Source organism: Bos javanicus, chromosome 12 (assembly GCF_032452875.1).
Source record: "Bos javanicus breed banteng chromosome 12, ARS-OSU_banteng_1.0, whole genome shotgun sequence".
NCBI lineage: Eukaryota > Metazoa > Chordata > Mammalia > Artiodactyla > Bovidae > Bos > Bos javanicus.
Genome location: NC_083879.1, coordinates 2,873,619 through 2,893,187, shown reverse-complemented (window position 1 = coordinate 2,893,187; position 19,569 = coordinate 2,873,619). Strand labels below are relative to the sequence as shown.

Sequence of the window (19,569 nt, the reverse complement as noted above, 5' to 3'; positions counted from 1 at the left end):
ACTCCATTCCCACCTTAGCTGTAACCTATTCCCTTACATCCACTTTAAAAGGCAATCGCCTACTTAGGAATAATGAAGTTTTATGGTTTAAGGTTCCATTATTTTCTTTTTATGGGGAGATTTGGATTCAATTCTGAAATGTCATCCAGTTGCTGTGGCTCTTTGGCAGCTCCACGTGTTTTGCTAAACAGTAGCTCTTGAGCATAATGATTGAACAGTTTGGCCCTAGAACCTATTTTAAGAATAGTCATGCCTGGCAAGGGTGTGTAACAGCTACCACTGACCAATTCACCAGACAAAAATAAAGAGTGGGTCACTGATAGCTACAATTCCTGGATCTCAAAATTTTTAATAATTAACATGAAGAAAAAGACAATGAATGCCAGTTTAAAAAATTTTCATTCACATTAGCCGTTTATATATTAAGACCTACAGACAGTAAAGCGTCTGTCTACAATGTGGGAGACCTGGGTTTGATCCCTGGGTCGGGAAGATTCCTGGAGAAGGAAATGGCAACCTACTCCAGTAGTCTTGCCTAGAAAATCCCATGGACGGAGTCAGGCTACTCTGTCCATGGGATCGCAAAGAGTTGGACACGACTGAGTGACTTCACTTCACCTCACAACTTTCCAAAAGTTACACTCTGTACAAAAGGTTGCCACAAAACTTACTACCAAAATCCACTGATGCTTATCTATAAAGGAGAGTTTAATAAGATGAAAGATTTGTACATTATAGATTTAGTTTCTAACTAGTAAACTCAGATCTACACTGAATTACACTTTAGGGGGTTCCCTGGTGGCTCAGCAGTAAAGAATCCACTTGCAATGCAGGAGATGCAGAAGACTCAGGTTTGATCCCTGGGTGGGGAAGATCCCCTGGAGAAAGAAATGGCAACTCTCTCCAGTGTTCTTGCCTGGACAATCCCATGGACAGAGGAGCCTGGTGGGCTCAACTGAAGTGGCTGATCATGATATTTTAAAATGAGAATGAATAACCTAAGAAACAATCATTTGTGGCTAAACTAACATTTTGAAATCATTAATAACTCTTGTTTTTGAATAAACACTATTGTAACAACTAAGAATTTTAGATTTACTTAATATAAATAATTGCATTTTTTAGCTTTAGCAGAAGTTTTTTCAGATAAGTTACTGAAATGTTTACTTGCTAACATAAACATTAGATGTTTGGCATATTTTAACTATTCAAATACATGTTAAGAAAAGGATATATATGTGTATATAGTTAGATTAGATTGCTTTTCTTATTTTTAAATTACTTTAAATATTTTACTGGGAAACTTACGGCTTCCCACAAGCAGGTCTTTGCTTTTGGACCCCTTGATGATCACTTAGTTGTCTGTGTTCTTGCTAAATTCTCTCCTTGACCTGAGAGAAAGGGGAGGGGAATCTATTTTGGGGTGTGTCACTAGCTTGGATGGAGCATCCTTGTCAAGGTACTGACTCTTTATTCACTAATTCAAATAAACAAAATCTCCTTGCTCAGAAACACAACTGTATCTCAAGGTCTGCCTCCCTATAGTTTTCATCCAAAGTTGACTAAAGGAATATTATGACTTTAAAAATCCTAATTATACCTCCTTGCTTATTGTTGGAAGAAACACTTGCATCAGAAACCAGTGTTTCTTGGTTGCCTCTTACCTCTGTCAACTGTTCTGTGCTTCCCCTCATAGCTGCAGCCTCCTGTCCAGGCCTGAGCATGTCCTTCAGCCTCTGCAGACAGATGCCCTGGGGCAGACTGCTCAGTTTCGGGGCTTCCCTGCCTTCCTCCACCCCTGGGAGACTGTGTCAACTTCACTCTCCTTTACTGGCCAGACGGCCTCTCCCCTGTGTCTGCTCCCCAGTCCTAAATTGACACTTACCTGCCATCTGGTGTGTCCAAACTTTTAGGTTGAATTTTAGTTTTGTTTCTGAAAATCTCAAGCCTTCGCAAAATCATGTGAAGACCAGATAATCAGGATTCCTGCATTTAGCTTCCTTCCTTGCTGTTAAGGGCTCCTGTCTGCTTAAATGAGTAAATATCCTTGATCTTTCCTGATTTTTAAGATGTGTTCTCAGGAAAATACGAATTGCAACTGGAGGGTAAAACACACATTTCAGCAACACAGATGAGAACAATTTATTCCCACCTTGACTATGGATCACACTCTGTTCCCCAGTGTCTATAAACAGGGCCTGGTTCATTGTTCTAATTAATTAACTTTATTAACCTGGAGCTGAAAGGAGGTGGCAACTTAAACAAGGAAATAAAAAGCAGTGGACCTCGCCAGACTAGTTCCATATAACTGCTTTTTAACTGAAGGTAAAAGAGCAGTCACTTGCTTACTGCATGTCATAAAGCAAAAGAGATGCTTAGATAGACCGCAGAGCACAGTCTCTTTCCCCCTAATCCACAGAATATGCTAATTACAAAACAAAAAGGTGCAACTTTTTTTATTTAGTGCAAAGAACAAAGTTTATTTTCGTTGATATAGAATTAATAGAATTAATGATGCCCCCAATGGGATAAAATTGCAACCTTTACATAGGAAGACTTTCCTTGAAACACTTCAGATTTTTGTTAAAGTTATTGATTGTCAGATCAAAGCAACTGCAATTTCAAGTCTGTTCACAGAAATTAAAAATTCTTAATGTGGAAAGTTTCAAAATGGCAATTCGATCCCAGAATCATCATTATTAGGGGGAAAAAAATGCTCTCTCCCCTAAGAGTTTCGGCAGCACTGTAACATGGCATCCATTTACACAAAGGTATGTGTGTTCTGCAAAGAGAGGACATCTATTCCTATTACATCAGTTTTGGAAATGTGTTCAGTTGCCATATAGTCTCCAACAGGGTCTAATTAACATGAATTCAACAATGATCATAATGAGCTTACCAATCATCTCCTCACAGCTTTATTATATCCAGTTTTATGTTTTCTGTGCTATGTTAATAGCATACAGATCCCAATTAAGGAGGAACGTGGCCCTTTATAAATAACATACACGGACTATACATGGATAAGTAGCAAGACTGGAGGCTGATGATTTGATGTTCACTAATGCTGAAAATAGTAAAGTAAAAATCACAGTGACTTGAAAAGATGGTATTTTCTTAAGGACACACTGTTGAACACCTGGCCACCTACCTGCTCTCTGAAGCATTATGTATAATTCAACCACCAAATATAGAACACACGAACACCAGGAGACAAGAAAAGCATTTAGAGCCCATTACAATCTTGAATAAGCCAAAACTTCAAGTACATAGGAAAAGCACTGCAATCATGTATTTAGCTTTATTTTTCTAATATATATCCTAATTTAAAACTATATAAAGTCACTGATATAAAAAGCAATTTTTTCAAGTGTTACAGCTTACAGCATGGCTTTATATTTGGCTTAATCATTTTTTACCAGTTTAATTTATAAAACTCGTAATCTTGCCAGCAGGGCTTCAACTTCAGGAATGGGTTCGTTTTTAGAAACAGAGCCAATAAGTCCCATTTCCTTTTCTCTGTTGCTTTCTGCATCACAGGCCTCCTTCTTCTCAACTGCCTTGGTCCTCCCTGTAGACGTGTGAGTGTCTAGATTATAATTAAGCTCCTTGGCGACTGCAGTCCTTGTTGAGCTGCAATTGATACTGTAGTGTGAATGTGGCCCTTCTGTCAACTGCAACTTCTGATTTTCTACAGTAAGGAAGAAAGAAACATTAAACTTATTACTGTGATAAGCAAGGATTGTGCACATTATGAAACACCGAAATAATTATTCTCAACAAACAAGTCCTTTTTGACAGACTAAACTAAAAAATATTCAAGAGTAAGGAAGATTTAAAATAAACACACAGAGGTTAAGAATAAGCTAAAAAATATAAACAGGCAACTATCTCATTAGTATTAATGCTTACTTCCTGCTTCCTTTGTGCCTGAAACGCCCATCACTCAGTTATTAGCAAGGTTGGTCCTGCATTTCATTCAGGTCTCTCCTCAAGTGCTATTGGGAGAGGCCATCTCTGATCATCCATCTAAAACAGCACTCACCTTTTCAGCACTCTGTCTTTTCCTTCACAAAACCTATGACCACGGGACAGATCGTATACTTGCTTACTTGTCTGTTGTCTATGTCTTCACTAGAACATAAGCTCCGCTGAGAGCAAGGACATTGTTCTAAACACTGCTTGTAACACTGGTGCCTAGGACGGCTGTGGAGCAAAGTAGGTGCTCAATAAATACGCAGTGGGCAAATTATTTCTACACCTAAGACAGGCATTAGTTTGAATAATAATGAGATTAATTTCCTTTTGAAAATAAAAAGAAGAAAAAACTAACAGGAAATTAAAAATCAAATTGTCAAAATTTCCTAGCAAATCAAAATAATGTCATAATTTGCCAAATGCATACACATGTATCAATACAGACCTGTAAACTATACACACATGTATGTTCTTTGGTAAGTGACAGCAATCCCAACTTCTCCAGGCTGTGAGGGAAGAGGTATAATAGCTAACAGCTAAATGACTCTAGCCAATTGACTTTCCCAAAGAGCAACAGATTTTCTCCTAATTAATTCTCACATCGTACAACTTTATGAGTAATCTCATGTAGATCTCAAACTCAAAAAAAACCAAACACAGAACCCTCAATATTCTCATAACCTTGAACGTGGCCTGAAATGGCTTCAACAAACTTGACATGACATTTAAAGTTTTTTGGTTATTCGCTGAGAGATGTTCCATTATCCCAACAGCGATGACTTTGGAGCAGAAGCAGTCACTCATGACAGTGTGTTTTATGTGAGTGCTGAAAATTCCAACTGAAAACAGCTTGTACATTAAAAGGCAGCTGCTGAAGGTATTTACTGCACTGTCATTTCCTGTCCGGGGCTCCCGGTGATGGATGAGTGTTTTACTCACTTTTCTGGACAATCTCAACAAATTTTAGAAGTCTGATCACCTTTTAGCTGTTGGAAGAAAATAAATACACTCTTCCTGTCACCTTCTTTATCAGGTGGGCAATTGTTACTCAAAAGTAAAAATCTACAGAGCAGTGACTTTCTCTTAGAATGTTTATCTCTCTAGTTTATAACATGCGTATCATGTTTGCAGTAAAAAGCACAGCTAACACTGTATTCCTACAGTTCCCAAGACCACACACAAAAGTTTTTTTTTCTAGGATCAACTCTCCTGCCCCAAAGTGTTTGAAAACTGCATTGTAGCTAAGTGCAAATTTTTAGTCTGCTTACTGCTCCTTCCCAAACGTTCCTATCTTTTCTTGTCATTTGAGTTCTTGTAAACAACTCCATCATGATGATATCTCCAACAAACTATAATTTATTTTGCTGCTGGGCAACTCTCATTACATTTTTGATGGCAGAGAAGAGATTCGATTGGCTAAAATACAGGTCTATATTGGACATAGGTAGTCTTCCACGCCTTTCCCGGCTATGACGTATCAAGCCCAATCCCACACGTGGCAAAGTGAAAACAGCATGGGATTCTAAGGTCCATCGGGGTTGAAGTCCAAGTCCCACCCCTTGGCTTTACAGGTTAGCTCACCTCTGTGAGTCTCAGGTTTCAACAGTCAGACTCCGAGAGCAGGTGTGAGAACTAAAGGGAAGGATGAGGGTGACAGTTCCTTCGAGGTACCTGGCTGTGCATTCCTCTGCCCAAGCCTTCCAAGTGAGGCTTCTGCCACCCAAGGCTTGTTGTTCAGATGCTCTGACCTTTCTGACTTTCTGGTGATCGTACTCATGAGGGTTGAAATACCATTTTATTAATAGCTTGTATTTATGTAGCACTTTTATTTTTAAAGCATTTGTTGTACTTGAAACATTGCCACTGTCATTTTATAGATTGAGAGGTAAAAGCAAAAAGAGGTTAAATCATTTGCTTAGACTTAGTTACTGAGTAAATCAGGGGCAGGAGCCAAATGCTGTCTCTGGAGATACTAAGGCTGTCTTAAAGAAATTTAAAAAGCTTTTTTGCCAAGAAAAAGTGCTAAGTAATTCAAAGCTAAGTTTTGTAATAGCAATGTCCTGTACTCATGCTTCAAAATGCTTTCTGACAGACTTCCTGCCCGCATAACTCTGTGGATGGTGTACCTATGTCAGCTACCTCAGCATCTCCAAGGTCACACGCAGACTCCTTTTCTCTCCTGGTACTACCTCAACTCCTGACTCTGAACTTCAGGTACAACCTTTACCCCGACAGGGCCCTGGCACTCCTTGTCCATTCTCCTAGCCCATCCTCTCTCTTTTTGCTCTCTCAGCAAACACCCAGCCTGCTCCCCCTCACCTTCACCTCACTCACCACAGAGGGATCAGAAGAGACCCTCCATCAGCTGCTCACTGCAGCATCCACACTCCTTCCCCCCCGTGCTCCCTCTGAGGACCACTCCTCAGGGTGGGCACCTGCCTTCCATCCTGTGGCAGCTGTGCCTTCTTCTCTCCTGCATTTTCAAGGTTTCCTTCTTCAGGCAACCATTTCCCTCAGCATACAGGTACTCTGCAGTAACGACCCCAATCTTTAAAGAAGAAATGTCTCCGTCTCCATATCCTGCTCTATTCCCTTTTCCACTGTTGGCTGCCTTGGTAACAAAACATCTCAGAAGAACTGCTGATACTGCTGCCTCATTTCCTTTCTTCCCTTTTTTTTCTTGAACCCGCTCCAATCATGCTTTTGACCCTTTATGCTCAGACACTCAGTTGTGTCTGACTGTTTGGGACCCTGTGGATTGTAGCCCACCAAGCTCTCTGTCCATGCAATTCTCTAGGCAGGAATGCTGGAGTGGGCTGCCATTCTCTTCTCTGGGGGTCTTCCCTTCTGACCCTTCACTCTTCTGAGACAGCTCTCGTCAAGGCCACTAATAAACTAGTGTTGCTAAAAACAAGGTTGGCTACCCCTTGGATACTTCTGTTCTCCTTTACTTGACCTATATCAGATCCAAGGATGAAATGCCCAGCAGAGGATGGGCTTTTCTTTTACCATCTGCTTCTGCAGAGAATTAGGTGGATAACACTGGGCAGCCAATGCAGGCAAAAGCGTTTCCACCCTATTGAGAAAACTTTAGATAGTTTTGGGCTAGCTTTAGGCACAAAGTGATAAGAAGAAAAACCAAGCTGGCATGTAACTCTTCTGTGGTTTTAGACGGAGAATCTTTCTTGAGAAGCAATAGACAAGACAGAATAACATAAAAAGAGGTCATTCCTGAGACCACTGAAGAAATAAAAAAGAAAGTAGAGAGCTCCTTTTAGAATGAGCGTATAGCTGTTAGAAATTCCTTGGTAACACTTCCCTCCAGCCTGCACCTTTATCTCTCAGCATCCCAACAGCCTCCATCCTGGTTCTCAGCCTTGGGAGGCCCAAGCTGTAGCACTGAGGAAGTCACATCCCAAACTGCAAAGTACGAATGAAGTTAGGTAGGTGAAGGATCCCCTGTCCCACTGCAAACTAGAGAAAATGTTTATGAGTAAAGAAAGCTCCCAAGTTGGAAGTACTCTTTTATACAGACATTTTATTACAATGTTGGTTCAGGTGTCTTTTGCCATTATTATTGATACTATTTTAAAAGTCTGCTATTGGTGGTTTCCTGTGGGCTGAACTGGAGACCCAAATTCCACACAAAAAACATGCACTTAATTTCTAAATGGTTCACTTCAAACATCAGGGCGATACTGCAACTCTGCAAGTTGGCGAAAACTCTATACAGGTGCTCAGAGTTACGAAATAAATCGCAATTTGACGCCGGTAGGCTTGTATCTTTTTTTATGTGAAATTAGTTCCAAATACAAGGTGACACACTTGGACACATGGGCTCTTTAAATGGAGATGAAAGCATCAAGGCAAAGTAGAATGCTTCCTCGGAGAGGGCAGTGGCACCCCACTCCAGCACTCTTGCCTGGAAAATCCATGGACGGAGGAGCCTGGTGGGCTGCAGTCCATGGGGTCCCCAAGAGTCGGACACGACTGAGCGACTTCACTTTCACTCTTCACTTTCATGCATTGGAGGAGGAAATGGCAACCCACTCCAGTGTTCTTGGCTGGAGAATCCCAGGGACAGGGGAGCCTGGTGGGCTGCTGTCTATGGGGTCGCACAGAGTCGGACACGACTGAAGTGACTTAGCAGCATCAGAACGCTTCCTTAGTTCTCCAAAGACAGGAAACTTCTGCTATTATTTTATGAATCAAATCCAAGGTTTTTTTTTTTTTTCACCTTTAAGATATTATAATTGATGTCTGTGAAAAGAAGTATGATCTATCTAGGACTACTGCTAATATCCAGGCCATTGGTGATTGGAGTACAGATGGGCCAGGGCCAGCTGCTATTTTTAGTGCTAGGCCAGTAAGGAAATCCAATCTACACATCTTGTATTTATGTTTCTGTGGCAATAAACAGGGTGAGAATACACGTCATTATCCTTTAAGATAGGGAAACTCACTTATTTCCATTTAATTCCTTATGTGATTCTTACTGTAGACTTGGTTCTACAGTCCCACACAGTTGTTGTTGTTGTTGTTGTTTTCTGAAACTAAATGAAAAGTTGGAAATTGTTGAAAAGTTGAATGGGTCTCAAATGCAGAGAATCTGCTAGACCTGAGAGAGAGAGAGAGAGAGAGAGAGAGAGAGAGAGAGAGAGAGAATAAAAGCCTTAAACCACAAACTGGGCTGGATCCAACATGACCTTGGCAGAATACAGATTTGGATGACAAAGAAAGTTAGAAACAAAAAACCATGCCCAACCCACCCTCCTGAGTTAACTTTTCCATCATTTCTTGAGTAACATAAAAGACACAAGAACCGGGAAAGTCGCTGAGAAAAAAGAAAATATAAATGTATGTAATCCAGCATCTAAATGAGGAAGTATTTCAGCCAACAGCTGTTATGTTTCCTGAGCTAAGAAGGCAAGGCTAAGGCTCTGGCTGACAGCCCTTGGGGAAAACCCTCTCTGCTACAGGAAATATCAGTTATGGTTCAGAAAGAGGCATTATTTCCTTTAAGTCAGTATTGATCCTCCATCACATTGTGGTTCTAATGGGCACTGGGTTCTTAGAAGTGCCAATTCTCAGATGAAATATGAAATAGAGCTCCTGCCTTTTGTGGTCAATGGTGAGCCTGTGGTAGTTTGACAGGAGGAAGAATAGAGAACTCTGGTGTCCTAAATTGACTGCATCTCTTCAGTCTTCCTGAAATTTGATCTCTCCTTACAGTTCTTTACCTTTTGCTCTTAACTATTACTTTGACCTATTAAGCAGCTGTTTGGTTTACCCAGTAATACCATTTCTTTGGCAGGAGAAAAAATGACCCATAAATATAATTTTAAAGCACTACTGGGCCTACATGATAGTAAAGTGTGTGACAAATATATGTTTTTAATCTATGCAATAACTGAAGTTACTGCTGGCCACCTGCAGCCTTTACCCCTGTGGTTTTCCTTACTATTGATTTACTGGTGCTATAAATAATTGTCTTTTCTTTGCTTCATTTTGCTGTTTATTTTACTTTTTGTATTGAAAACATATAAAAAATGATCAAAAAGATAAAAAAAGATAAAAAAGATCAAAAGGGCATTTTGTATGTATCTAAAAATCTTTTAGGAGTGTCAAGAAATTCTTATAGAAACCAATTAAGTAGAAACAAAAATGATAAAAAAAGATTACTCCCCAAATTTAAACAAAAGAAAGCAGAGATGACAGATAAAAGCCATTTCTGAATAAAGGAGATAACTGACAATTAAATTAGGATTTTTGCATTAACTAGATATATACACTTCTATTCACTGGTCATATCAAACACTCTCTTCCAATAACAGAAGAGATGACTCTACACATGGACATCAGCAGATGGACAATACCAAAATCAAATTGATTATGTTCTTTGCAGTCAAAGATGGAGAAGCTCTATACAGTCAGCAAAAACAAGACTGGGAGCTGACTGTGGCTCAGATCATGAATTCCTTAGTGCAAAATTCAGACTGAAATTGAAGAAAGTAAGGAAAACCACTAGACCATTCAGGTATGACCTAAATCAAGTCTCTTATGATTATACAGTGGAAGTGACAAATAGATTCAAGGGATTAGATTTGATAGACAGAGTGCCTGAAGAAATATGGACGGAGGTTCGTAACACTGTACAGGAAGTGGTGATAACCATGTTCATGGATTGAAAGAATCAATATAGTGAAAATGAGTATACTACCCAAAGCAATTTATAGATTCAATGCAATCCCTATCAAGCTACCAACGGTATTCTTCACAGAGCTAGAACAAATAATTTCACAATTTGTATGGAAATACAAAAAACATTGAATAGCCAAAGCTATCTTGAGAAAGAAGAATAGAACTGGAGGAATCAACCTACCTGACTTCAGGCTCTACTACAAAGCCACAGTTATCAAGACAATATGGTACTGGCACAAAGACAGAAATATAGATCAATGGAACAAAATAGAAAGCCCAGAGATAAATCCATGCACATATGGACACCTTATCTTTGACAAAGGAGGCAAGAACATACAATGGATTAAAGACAATCTCTTTAACAAGTGGTGCTGGGAAAACTGGTCAACCACTTGTAAAAGAATGAAACTAGAACACTTTCTAACACCATACACAAAAATAAACTCAAAATGGATTAAAGATCTCAACGTAAGACCAGAAACTATAAAACTCATAGAGGAGAACATAGGCAAAACACTCCCTGACATACATCACAGCAGGATCCTCTATGACCCACCTCCCAGAATACTGGAAATAAAAGCAAAAATAAACAAATGGGACCTAATTAAACTTAAAAGCTTCTGCACAACAAAGGAAACTATTAGCAAGGTGAAAAGGCAGCCTTCAGAATGGGAGAAAATAATAGCAAATGAAGCAACTGACAAACAACTAATCTCAAAAATATACAAGCAACTCCTACAGCTCAACTCCAGAAAAATAAATGACCCAATCAAAAAATGGGCCAAAGAACTAAACAGACATTTCTCCAAAGAAGACATACAGATGGCTAACAAACACATGAAAAGATGCTCAACATCACTCATTATCAGAGAAATGCAAATCAAAACCACTATGAGGTACCATTTCACACCAGTCAGAATGGCTGCAATCCAAAAGTCTACAAGCAATAAATGCTGGAGAGGGTGTAGAGAAAAGGGAACCCTCTTACACTGTTGGTGGGAATGCAAACTAGTACAGCCACTATGGAGAACAGTGTGGAGAGTCCTTAAAAAACTGGAAATAAAACTACCTTATGATCCAGCAATCCCACTGCTGGGCATACACACTGAGGAAACCAGAAGGAAAGAGACACGTGTACCCCAATGTTCAATGTTCATCGCAGCACTGTTTATAATAGCCAGGACATGGAAGCAACCTACATATCCATCAGCAGATGAATGGATAAGAAAGCTGTGGTACATATACACAATGGAGTATTACTAAGCCATTAAAAAGAATACATTTGAACCAGTTCTAATGAGGTGATGAAACTAAAGCCTATTATACAGAGTGAAGTAAGCCAGAAAGAAAAACACCAATACAGTATACTAACGCATATATATGGAATTTAGAAAGATGGTAACAATAACCCTGTGTACGAGACAGTAAAAGAGACACTGATGTATAGAACAGTCTTATGGATTCTGTGGGAGAGGGAGAGGGTGGGAAGATTTGGGAGAATGGCATTGAAGCATATATAATATCATGTATGAAACGAGTTGCCAGTCCAGGTTCAATGCACGATACTGGATGCTTGGGGCTGGTGCACTGTGACGACCCAGAGGGATGGTATGGGGAGGGAAGAGGGAGGAGGGTTCAGGATGGGGAACACATGTATACCTGTGGTGGATTCATTTCGATATTTGGCAAAACTAACACAATATTGTAAAGTTTAAAAATAAAATAAAAAAAAAAATAAATAAAACCAGCTTGAACATCTGGAAGTTCATGGTTCACGTATTGCTGAAGCTTGGCTTGGAGAATTTTGAGCATTACTTTACTAGCATGTGAGATGAGTGCAATTGTGTGGTAGTTTGAGCATTCTTTGGCATTGCCTTTCTTTGGGATTGGAATGAAAACTGACCTTTTCCAGTCCTGTGGCCACTGCTGAGTTTTCCATATTTGCTGGCATATTGAGTGCAGCACTTTCACAGCGTCATTATCATCAGGAAAATGCAAATCAAAACCACAGTGAAATATCACTTCATACTTGCTAAAATGGTTATTATCAAAAGACAAATAATAACTGTTGGAGAGGAGGTGCAGCAAAGCGAATCCTTGTGCACTGTTGGTGGGAATGTCAATTTGTGCAGCTACTATGGAAAGCAGCATGGAGGTTCCTCAAAAATTTAAAATAGAGCTGTCATATCATCTAGCAATTCCATTTCTGACTATTTATTTGAGGAAAGTGAAAACACTAATTTGAAAAAAAATATGCACACCCATGTTCATTGCAGCCTTATTTACAATAACCAAGATATGGAAACAGCCTAAATGTCCATCAGTGGATGAATGGATAAAGGAGATATAGACAACAGTCAAAATTTACAGTCTTCCAGTTATAAAATAATTTGTAGGATGTAATGTACAGCATGGAGACTACTGTTAATAATACTATATTGCACATTTGAAAGTTGCTAAAAGACTAGTTCTTAAAAATTCTTACACTGAAAAAAATTATGTAACTGTATATGGTGATGAATGTTAACTAGACTTATTGTGGTGAACATTTCACAATATATACAAATATCAAATCATGTTGTACACCTGAAACTAATATAATGTTGTGTGTCAATTATACTTCAATAAAAAATTTTAAATGTCAAAAAAAAAAAAAAAAGGAAGTGGTGATAAAAACCATTTTCAAGAAAAAAGAAATGCAAAAAAGGCAAAATGGTTATCTGAGGAGGTCTTACAAATGGCTGAGAAAAGAAAAGAAGCTAAAGGCAAGGGAGAAAAGGAAAGATACATTCATCTGAATGTAGAATTCCAAAGAATAGCACAGAGAAAAAAGAAAGCCTTCCTAAGTGACCAACGCAAAGAAATAGAGGAAAACAGTAGACTGGGAAAGACTAGAGATCTCTTCCAGATGATTAGAGCTACCAAAGGAACATTTCATGCAAAGACGGGCACAATAAAGGACAGAAACTGTATGGACCTAACAGAAGCAGACGATATTAAGAAGAGGCGGCAAGAATACACAGAAGAACTGTACAAAAAAGATCTTCATGACCCAGATAACCACGATGGTGTGATCACTCACCTAGAGCCAGACATCCTGGGCCTTAGGAAGCATATCTAGAAACAAAGCTAGTGGAGGTGATGGAATTCCAGTTGAGCTATTTCCAGTCCTAAAAGATGATGCTGTGAAAGTGCTGCCCTCAATATGTCAGCAAATTTGGAAAACTCAGCAGTGGCCACAGGACTGGAAAAGATCAGTTTTCATTCCATTTCCAAAGAAGGGTAATGCCAAAGAACATTCAAACTATCACACAATTGCACTCAGTTCACATGCTAGTAAAGTAATGTTCAAAATTTTCCAGGTGAGGCTTCAATAGTACATGAACCGAGAACTTCTAGATGTTCAAGTTGGATTTAGAAAAGGCAGAGGAACCTGAGATGGAATTGACAACATCCGCTGAATCACTGAAAAAGGAAAAGAGTTCCAGAAAAACATCTACTTCTGCTTCACTGACTAAGCTAAAGCCTTTGACTATGTGGACCACAAGAAACTGTGCAAAATTCTTCAAGAGATGGGAATAACATATCCTTCCCTGCTTCCTGAGAAACCTGTATGTGGGGCAAGAAGTAACAGTTAGGATTGGACACAGAACAACTGACTGGTTCCAAATTGGGAAAGGAGTACATCAAGGCTGTATATTGTCACCTTGCTTATTTAACTTATATGCAGAGCACATCATGAGAAACGCCAGGGTGGATAAAGCACAAACTGGAATCAAGATTGCTGGGAGAAATATCAATTGCCTCAGATATGCAGATGACACCACCCTTATGGCAGAAAGTGAAGAAGAACTAAAAGCCTTTTGATGATGGTGAAAGAGGAGAGTGAAACGCTGGCTTAAAGCTCAACATTCAAAAAACAAAGGTCATGGCATCTGGTCCCATCAGTTCAGTTCAGTTGCTCAGTTGTGTCTTTGCAACCCCATGAATCGCAGCACGCCAGGCCTCCCTGTCCATCACCATTTCCCGGAGTTCACTCAGACTCATGTCCATCGAGTCGGTGATGCCATCCAGCCATCTCATCCTCTATCGTCCCCTTTTCCTCCTGGCCCCAATCCCTCCCAGTATCAGGGTCTTTTCCAATGAATCAACTCTTCGCATGAGGTGGCCAAAGTATTGGAGTTTCAGCTGTAGCATCATTCCTTCCAAAGAAATCCCAGGGCTGATCTCCTTTAGGATGGACTGGTTGGATCTCCTTGCAGTCCAAGGGACTCTCAAGAGTCTTTTCCAACACCACAGTTCAAAAGCGTCAATTCTTCGGCGCTCAGCTTTCTTCATAGTTCAACTCTCCCATCCATACATGACCACTGGAAAAACCATAGCTTTGACTAGACGGACCTTTGTTGGCAAAGTAATATCTCTGCTTTTCAATATGCTATCTAGTCCCATCACGTCATGGCAAATAGATGGGGAAACAGTGACAGACTTTATTTTCTTGGGCTCCAAAATCACTGCAGATGGTGACTGCAGCCATGAAATTACAAGATGCAAAAAAAATAAATAAATAAAAGATGCTTGCTCCTTGGAAGACAAGTTATGACCAACCTAGACAGCATATTAAAAAGCAGAGACATTACTTTGCCGATGAAGGTCCACCTAGTTAAAACTATGGTTTTTCCAGTAGTCATGTATGGATGTGAGAGCTGGACCACAAAGAAGGCTCAATGCCAAAGAATTGATGCTTTTGAACTGTGGTGTTGGAGAAGACTCTTGAGAGTCCCCTGGACAGCAAGGAGATCCAGCCAGTCAATCCTAAAGGAAATCTGTCCTGAATATTCATTGGAAGGACTGACACTGAAGCTGAAGCTCCAATACTTTGTCCACCTGATGAGAAGAATGGACTCATTGGAAAAGACCCTGATGCTGGGCAAGATTGAAGGCAGGAGGACAAGGGGATGACAGAGGATAAAATGGTTGGATGGAATCACCAACTCATCAATGGACATGAGTTTGAGCAAGCCCTGGGAGATGCTGAAGAACAGGGAAGCCTGGCATGCTGCAGTCCTTTGGGTCTCAAGGAATCTGACATGACTGATGAACTGAACAATAATAATAATTCAGTCTTGGTCTATTTCACTGTCCTTTGAATAAAAATTTAAAGACAGCACTGCTGTTTTGCACAATCACAGAACACATTTTCAATTCAAATTTTCACGTGCAAAGCAACTCCCTCTTAACTTTTATATACCAAAACCAACCAAAGCGTCTGTTTACTATTACTAGTCTTGCTATCTGTCACTGACAGCTGTCTCAAGCTACCAGGCACTAGTGGTCACCAGTGTGTGGCTTAGCAGCCATTAAGTAAATGGTTTTTAAAGTATGCAATTGCCTGTCAACTGATGGATACCAGATAGTAAATAAATTCATGGGTTGGTCTGGTGGTTTATGAGGAAGAATGTAGGCAAATTATACAGATATATAGCTTGATATTACAGTTAGTGGATACATAATATATGTTAAACCTTTTGCTATGCTATGCTAAGTCACTTCAGTTGTGTCTGACTCTGTGTGACCTCACAGATGGTAGCCTACCAGGCTCCCCTGTCCCTGGGATTCTCCAGGCAAGCACACTGGAGTGGGTTGCCATTTCCTTCTCCAATGCATGAAAGTGAAAAGTGAAAGTGAAGTCACTCAGTTGTGTCCGACTCTTAGCGACCCCATGGACTGCAGCCTACCAGGCTCCTCCGTCCATGGGATTTTCCAGGCAAGAGTACTGGACTGGGGTGCCATTGCCTTCTCCGTGTTAAACCTTTTACGTGTTATTTAAAAATGTTTCCAACAACTCTAAGATAAAAGTATTAACAACTTCTCTGGTCACTCAGACGGTAAAGAATCTGCCTGCAATGTGGTAGACCTGGGTTTGATCCCTGGATTGGGATGATCCCCTGGAGAAGGGAATGGTTACCCACTCCAGTAGTCTTGCCTGGAAAAATCCCATGGACCGAGGAGCCTGGTGGGCTACAGTCCATGGGGTTGCAAAGAGTCGGACATGACTGAGCAACTAACACTTCGACTAACATTTAATAAATGAGGAAACTGAGGTTTAGATAAGTCCATGAACCTCAAGGTCACAGAGACTTCGATATTTGCCTCCAGCAAACATAATTCACATCTTACTCCCCCACAGCTCTGGGGGCAGAGGATGAGGCCATGGCAAAAGACATATTGTGAAAGGAAAAGAGCACTTTACACTTGAGATTTGAGGAGAAGCCTATACCCCATGCTAATGACCAGGAAGCAGTACTGGAAAATAACCAGATGAATACTGTAGGAACTAAATATTTTCCTTAGGCCATTTCTAAGTGGGATCTTATAGTGTGCTTATGTATTTATATTTTGTATATTTCCTACGTCAACATTTACTAGATACCACAAACGCAGTTTTTTTTTTTTTTTCCCCTAAATGAGTAAGGTATGCTATTTCAATTCCATTTCACTTTCACAGAATCATATAATATCGAGGCCAACCTCAGGTTTGGAAAGACCCTTAGTGAGTTGCCAGAACCATCTATCCAAAGCCTGAATTCCCTTTACTCAGAATCCCATCCAATGGTTGTCCAGTCTAAATCTGAAGACCTCTAGTCATAGTCTCACCATCTCACAAGGCAATATATTCCTCTAATAATTAAATGTTTTAACTTATATTTATCTAGTGTTTGTTCCCCTAAGATCTTAGTCACTAGTCCTACTGATTTTTCCCACTAGGGCCGTATTAAGAGAGTCTCAAAAATATACAAGCAACTCCTGCAGCTCAATTCTAGAAATATAAACGACCCAAACAAAAAGTGGGCCAAAGAACTAAACAGACATTTCTCCAAAGAAGACATACAAATGGCTAACAAACACATGGAAAGATGCTCAACATCACTCATTATCAGAGAAATGCAAATCAAAACCACAATGAGGTACCATTTCACGCCAGTCAGAATGGCTGCGATCCAAAAGTCTACAAGTAATAAATGCTGGAGAGGGTGTGGAGAAAAGGGAACTCTCTTACACTGTTGGTGGGAATGCAAACTAGTACAGCCACTATGGAGAACAGTGTGGAGATTCCTTAAAAAACTGGAAATAGAACTGCCTTATGACCAAGCAATCCCACTGCTGGGCATACACACTGAGGAAACCAGAATTGAAAGAGACACGTGTACCCCAATGTTCTTTGCAGCACTGTTTATAACAGCCAGGATATGGAAGCAACCTACATATCCATCAGCAGACGGATGGATAAGAAAGCTGTGGTACATATACACAATGGAGTATTACTCAGCCATTAAAAAGAAAACATTTGAATCAGTTCTAATGAGGTGATGAAACTGGAGCCTATTATACAGAGTGAAGTAAGCCAGAAAGAAAAACACCAATACAATATACTAACGCATATATATGGAATTTAGAAAGATGGTAACAATAACCCTGTATGTGAGACAGCAAAAGAGACACAGATGCATAGAACAGTCTTTTGGACTCTGTGGGAGAGGGCGAGGGTGGGATGCTTTGGGAAAATGGCATTGAAACATGTATGTTATCATATGTGAAACAAATCGCCAGTCCAGGTTTGATACATGATACAGGACGCTCGGGGCTGGTGCACTGGGATGACCCAGAGGGATGGGATGGGGAGGGAGGTGGGAGGGGGGTTCAGGATGGGGAACCCATGTACACCCATGGCGGATCCATGTCAATGTATGGCAAAACCAATACAATATTGTAAAGTAATTAGCCTCCAATTAAAATAAATAAATTTATATTACAAAAAAGAGAGAGTCTAATTCCTCTTCCATTCACCAGTTCTTCAACTATTTAAAGACAGATATCGCAATCCCCAAATCTTTGCCAAGCCAAACATCCACAATTTCTTCAACTATTCTTCCAGAGATCATAAGCTGAAGTCATTGTTAAGTTAACTCATTAGTTAACCCGCTGAATACTTATCCACCATGCTAGGTGCTCAGGCCTTGAGACATTCTGGGTCCTGTCATTTCTATTATGAACATGCAAAACCATTATTTAGTTAGTCCAAAATTCTGCAGAAAAAACAAACCCAACTAGTGTACCAGTACCAAAACACACGAGAACTGATGCTCATAGAATCTTTTTGAATATAACCTTATAAACTTGAAGTTGATTTTCAGCCTAATAAAAATCTGCTTAAAACTATCTGTGTTTATTCATTGGAGAATTCAGTCCTGCAATGCATGTAATGAAGATGATTTTAAATGAAATAACTTTAGGTATGACTTTATACATAAAAATGTTCCTTTAGGTCTCCCCAGCCTGTCACCACATATAGAGTCACATTCACTAGCCATATCGAAACAAAAGCAGCATGTTCAAGGAGCAAGAAAAACAAACTCGTATCATCTAATTCTGATCTAACTTGCTAGAATGTAAGCTCCACAAAGGCAACAATCTTTGTTTCATTCACAAAGAATAAATAAAATAGTTCTTAGAATAGTGCCTGCTTTATAACAGGTGTTTAAAACATTATTTCTTGAGTGACAAAACCTAAGCGTGCCATAGTTTTACCACCTGACTTCATATTAATCCTTCCCAAAGAAAACACTTCAGAAGAACACTCTGAGAAACTGATGACATGTCAACTTTTATTTCATGTACACATTTGTGCTTTCTGGCCTCCTGAGGACCTAGCTTCGAGTCTAGAATGGCACTGTCCAATAGAGATACAACAAGCATCATGAAAGTGAGCTACACATGCTACTTAACACTGTCCAGTGGTCACCCTAAAAACTGGGGAAGGAAACCAGGTGTAACTAGTCTGAACAAGGCAGTTTACTTAACCAATGTTAACTTTATCATTTCAACATGTAAGCAAAATAAAAAATATACTAGCGAAATCCTTAATTTTTCTTTTGTACTAAGTCTTCAAAATCAAATATGTATTTTATAGTTATAGTACATATTTTTTCCATATATTTTATTCACATATAAGGACAACAAGGCTTTGTTATATCTAATCTTTTCAGGCTGATATAGAAAACTGGTAATTCCCCCTAAATTCATTAATACAGGTGCAGATTATACTTCCTGTTATTCCTTGAAGCCCCATATGACCAGAAACTAGATGGGGCCACTGAAAGTAAATGAAAGCAACACGTTGAATTTCCCATCTATGTCCTTAAAAGAAAAAAATTTTATTTATTTCTCCTCCACAAAGACTTAGTGTGAGAGGCAGAGTAGCTGTTTCAGAACCCAAGAAGGAGGTTCCATGTCGAGGACGGCAGCACACAGGACACAATGAAGCAGCAGCCCGCGAGCCTGTGGGAAGCGTTTTGTGCTGTGTATTTTCATAATGCAAAATATTTCTGTATT

At 39.7% G+C, this 19,569-nt stretch overlaps 1 protein-coding gene across 5 annotated transcripts in view; it reads right to left on the bottom strand.

The window, feature by feature from the left end:
- Window positions 1–2,439: 2,439 nt before the first annotated feature.
- DIAPH3 (diaphanous related formin 3) overlaps window positions 2,440–19,569 on the bottom strand; it is a 562,435-nt gene continuing 545,305 nt past the window's right edge. For 3 of the 5 annotated variants that reach the window (XM_061434429.1, XM_061434430.1, XM_061434434.1), the window contains one exon: window positions 2,440–3,691. In XM_061434429.1, the coding sequence (XP_061290413.1) occupies window positions 3,429–3,691 (263 nt within the window). In that variant the 3' untranslated portion in view covers window positions 2,440–3,428. The remainder of the gene's footprint in view (window positions 3,692–19,569) is intronic. The other 2 variants (XR_009739822.1, XM_061434433.1) reach the window with 2 other exon arrangements.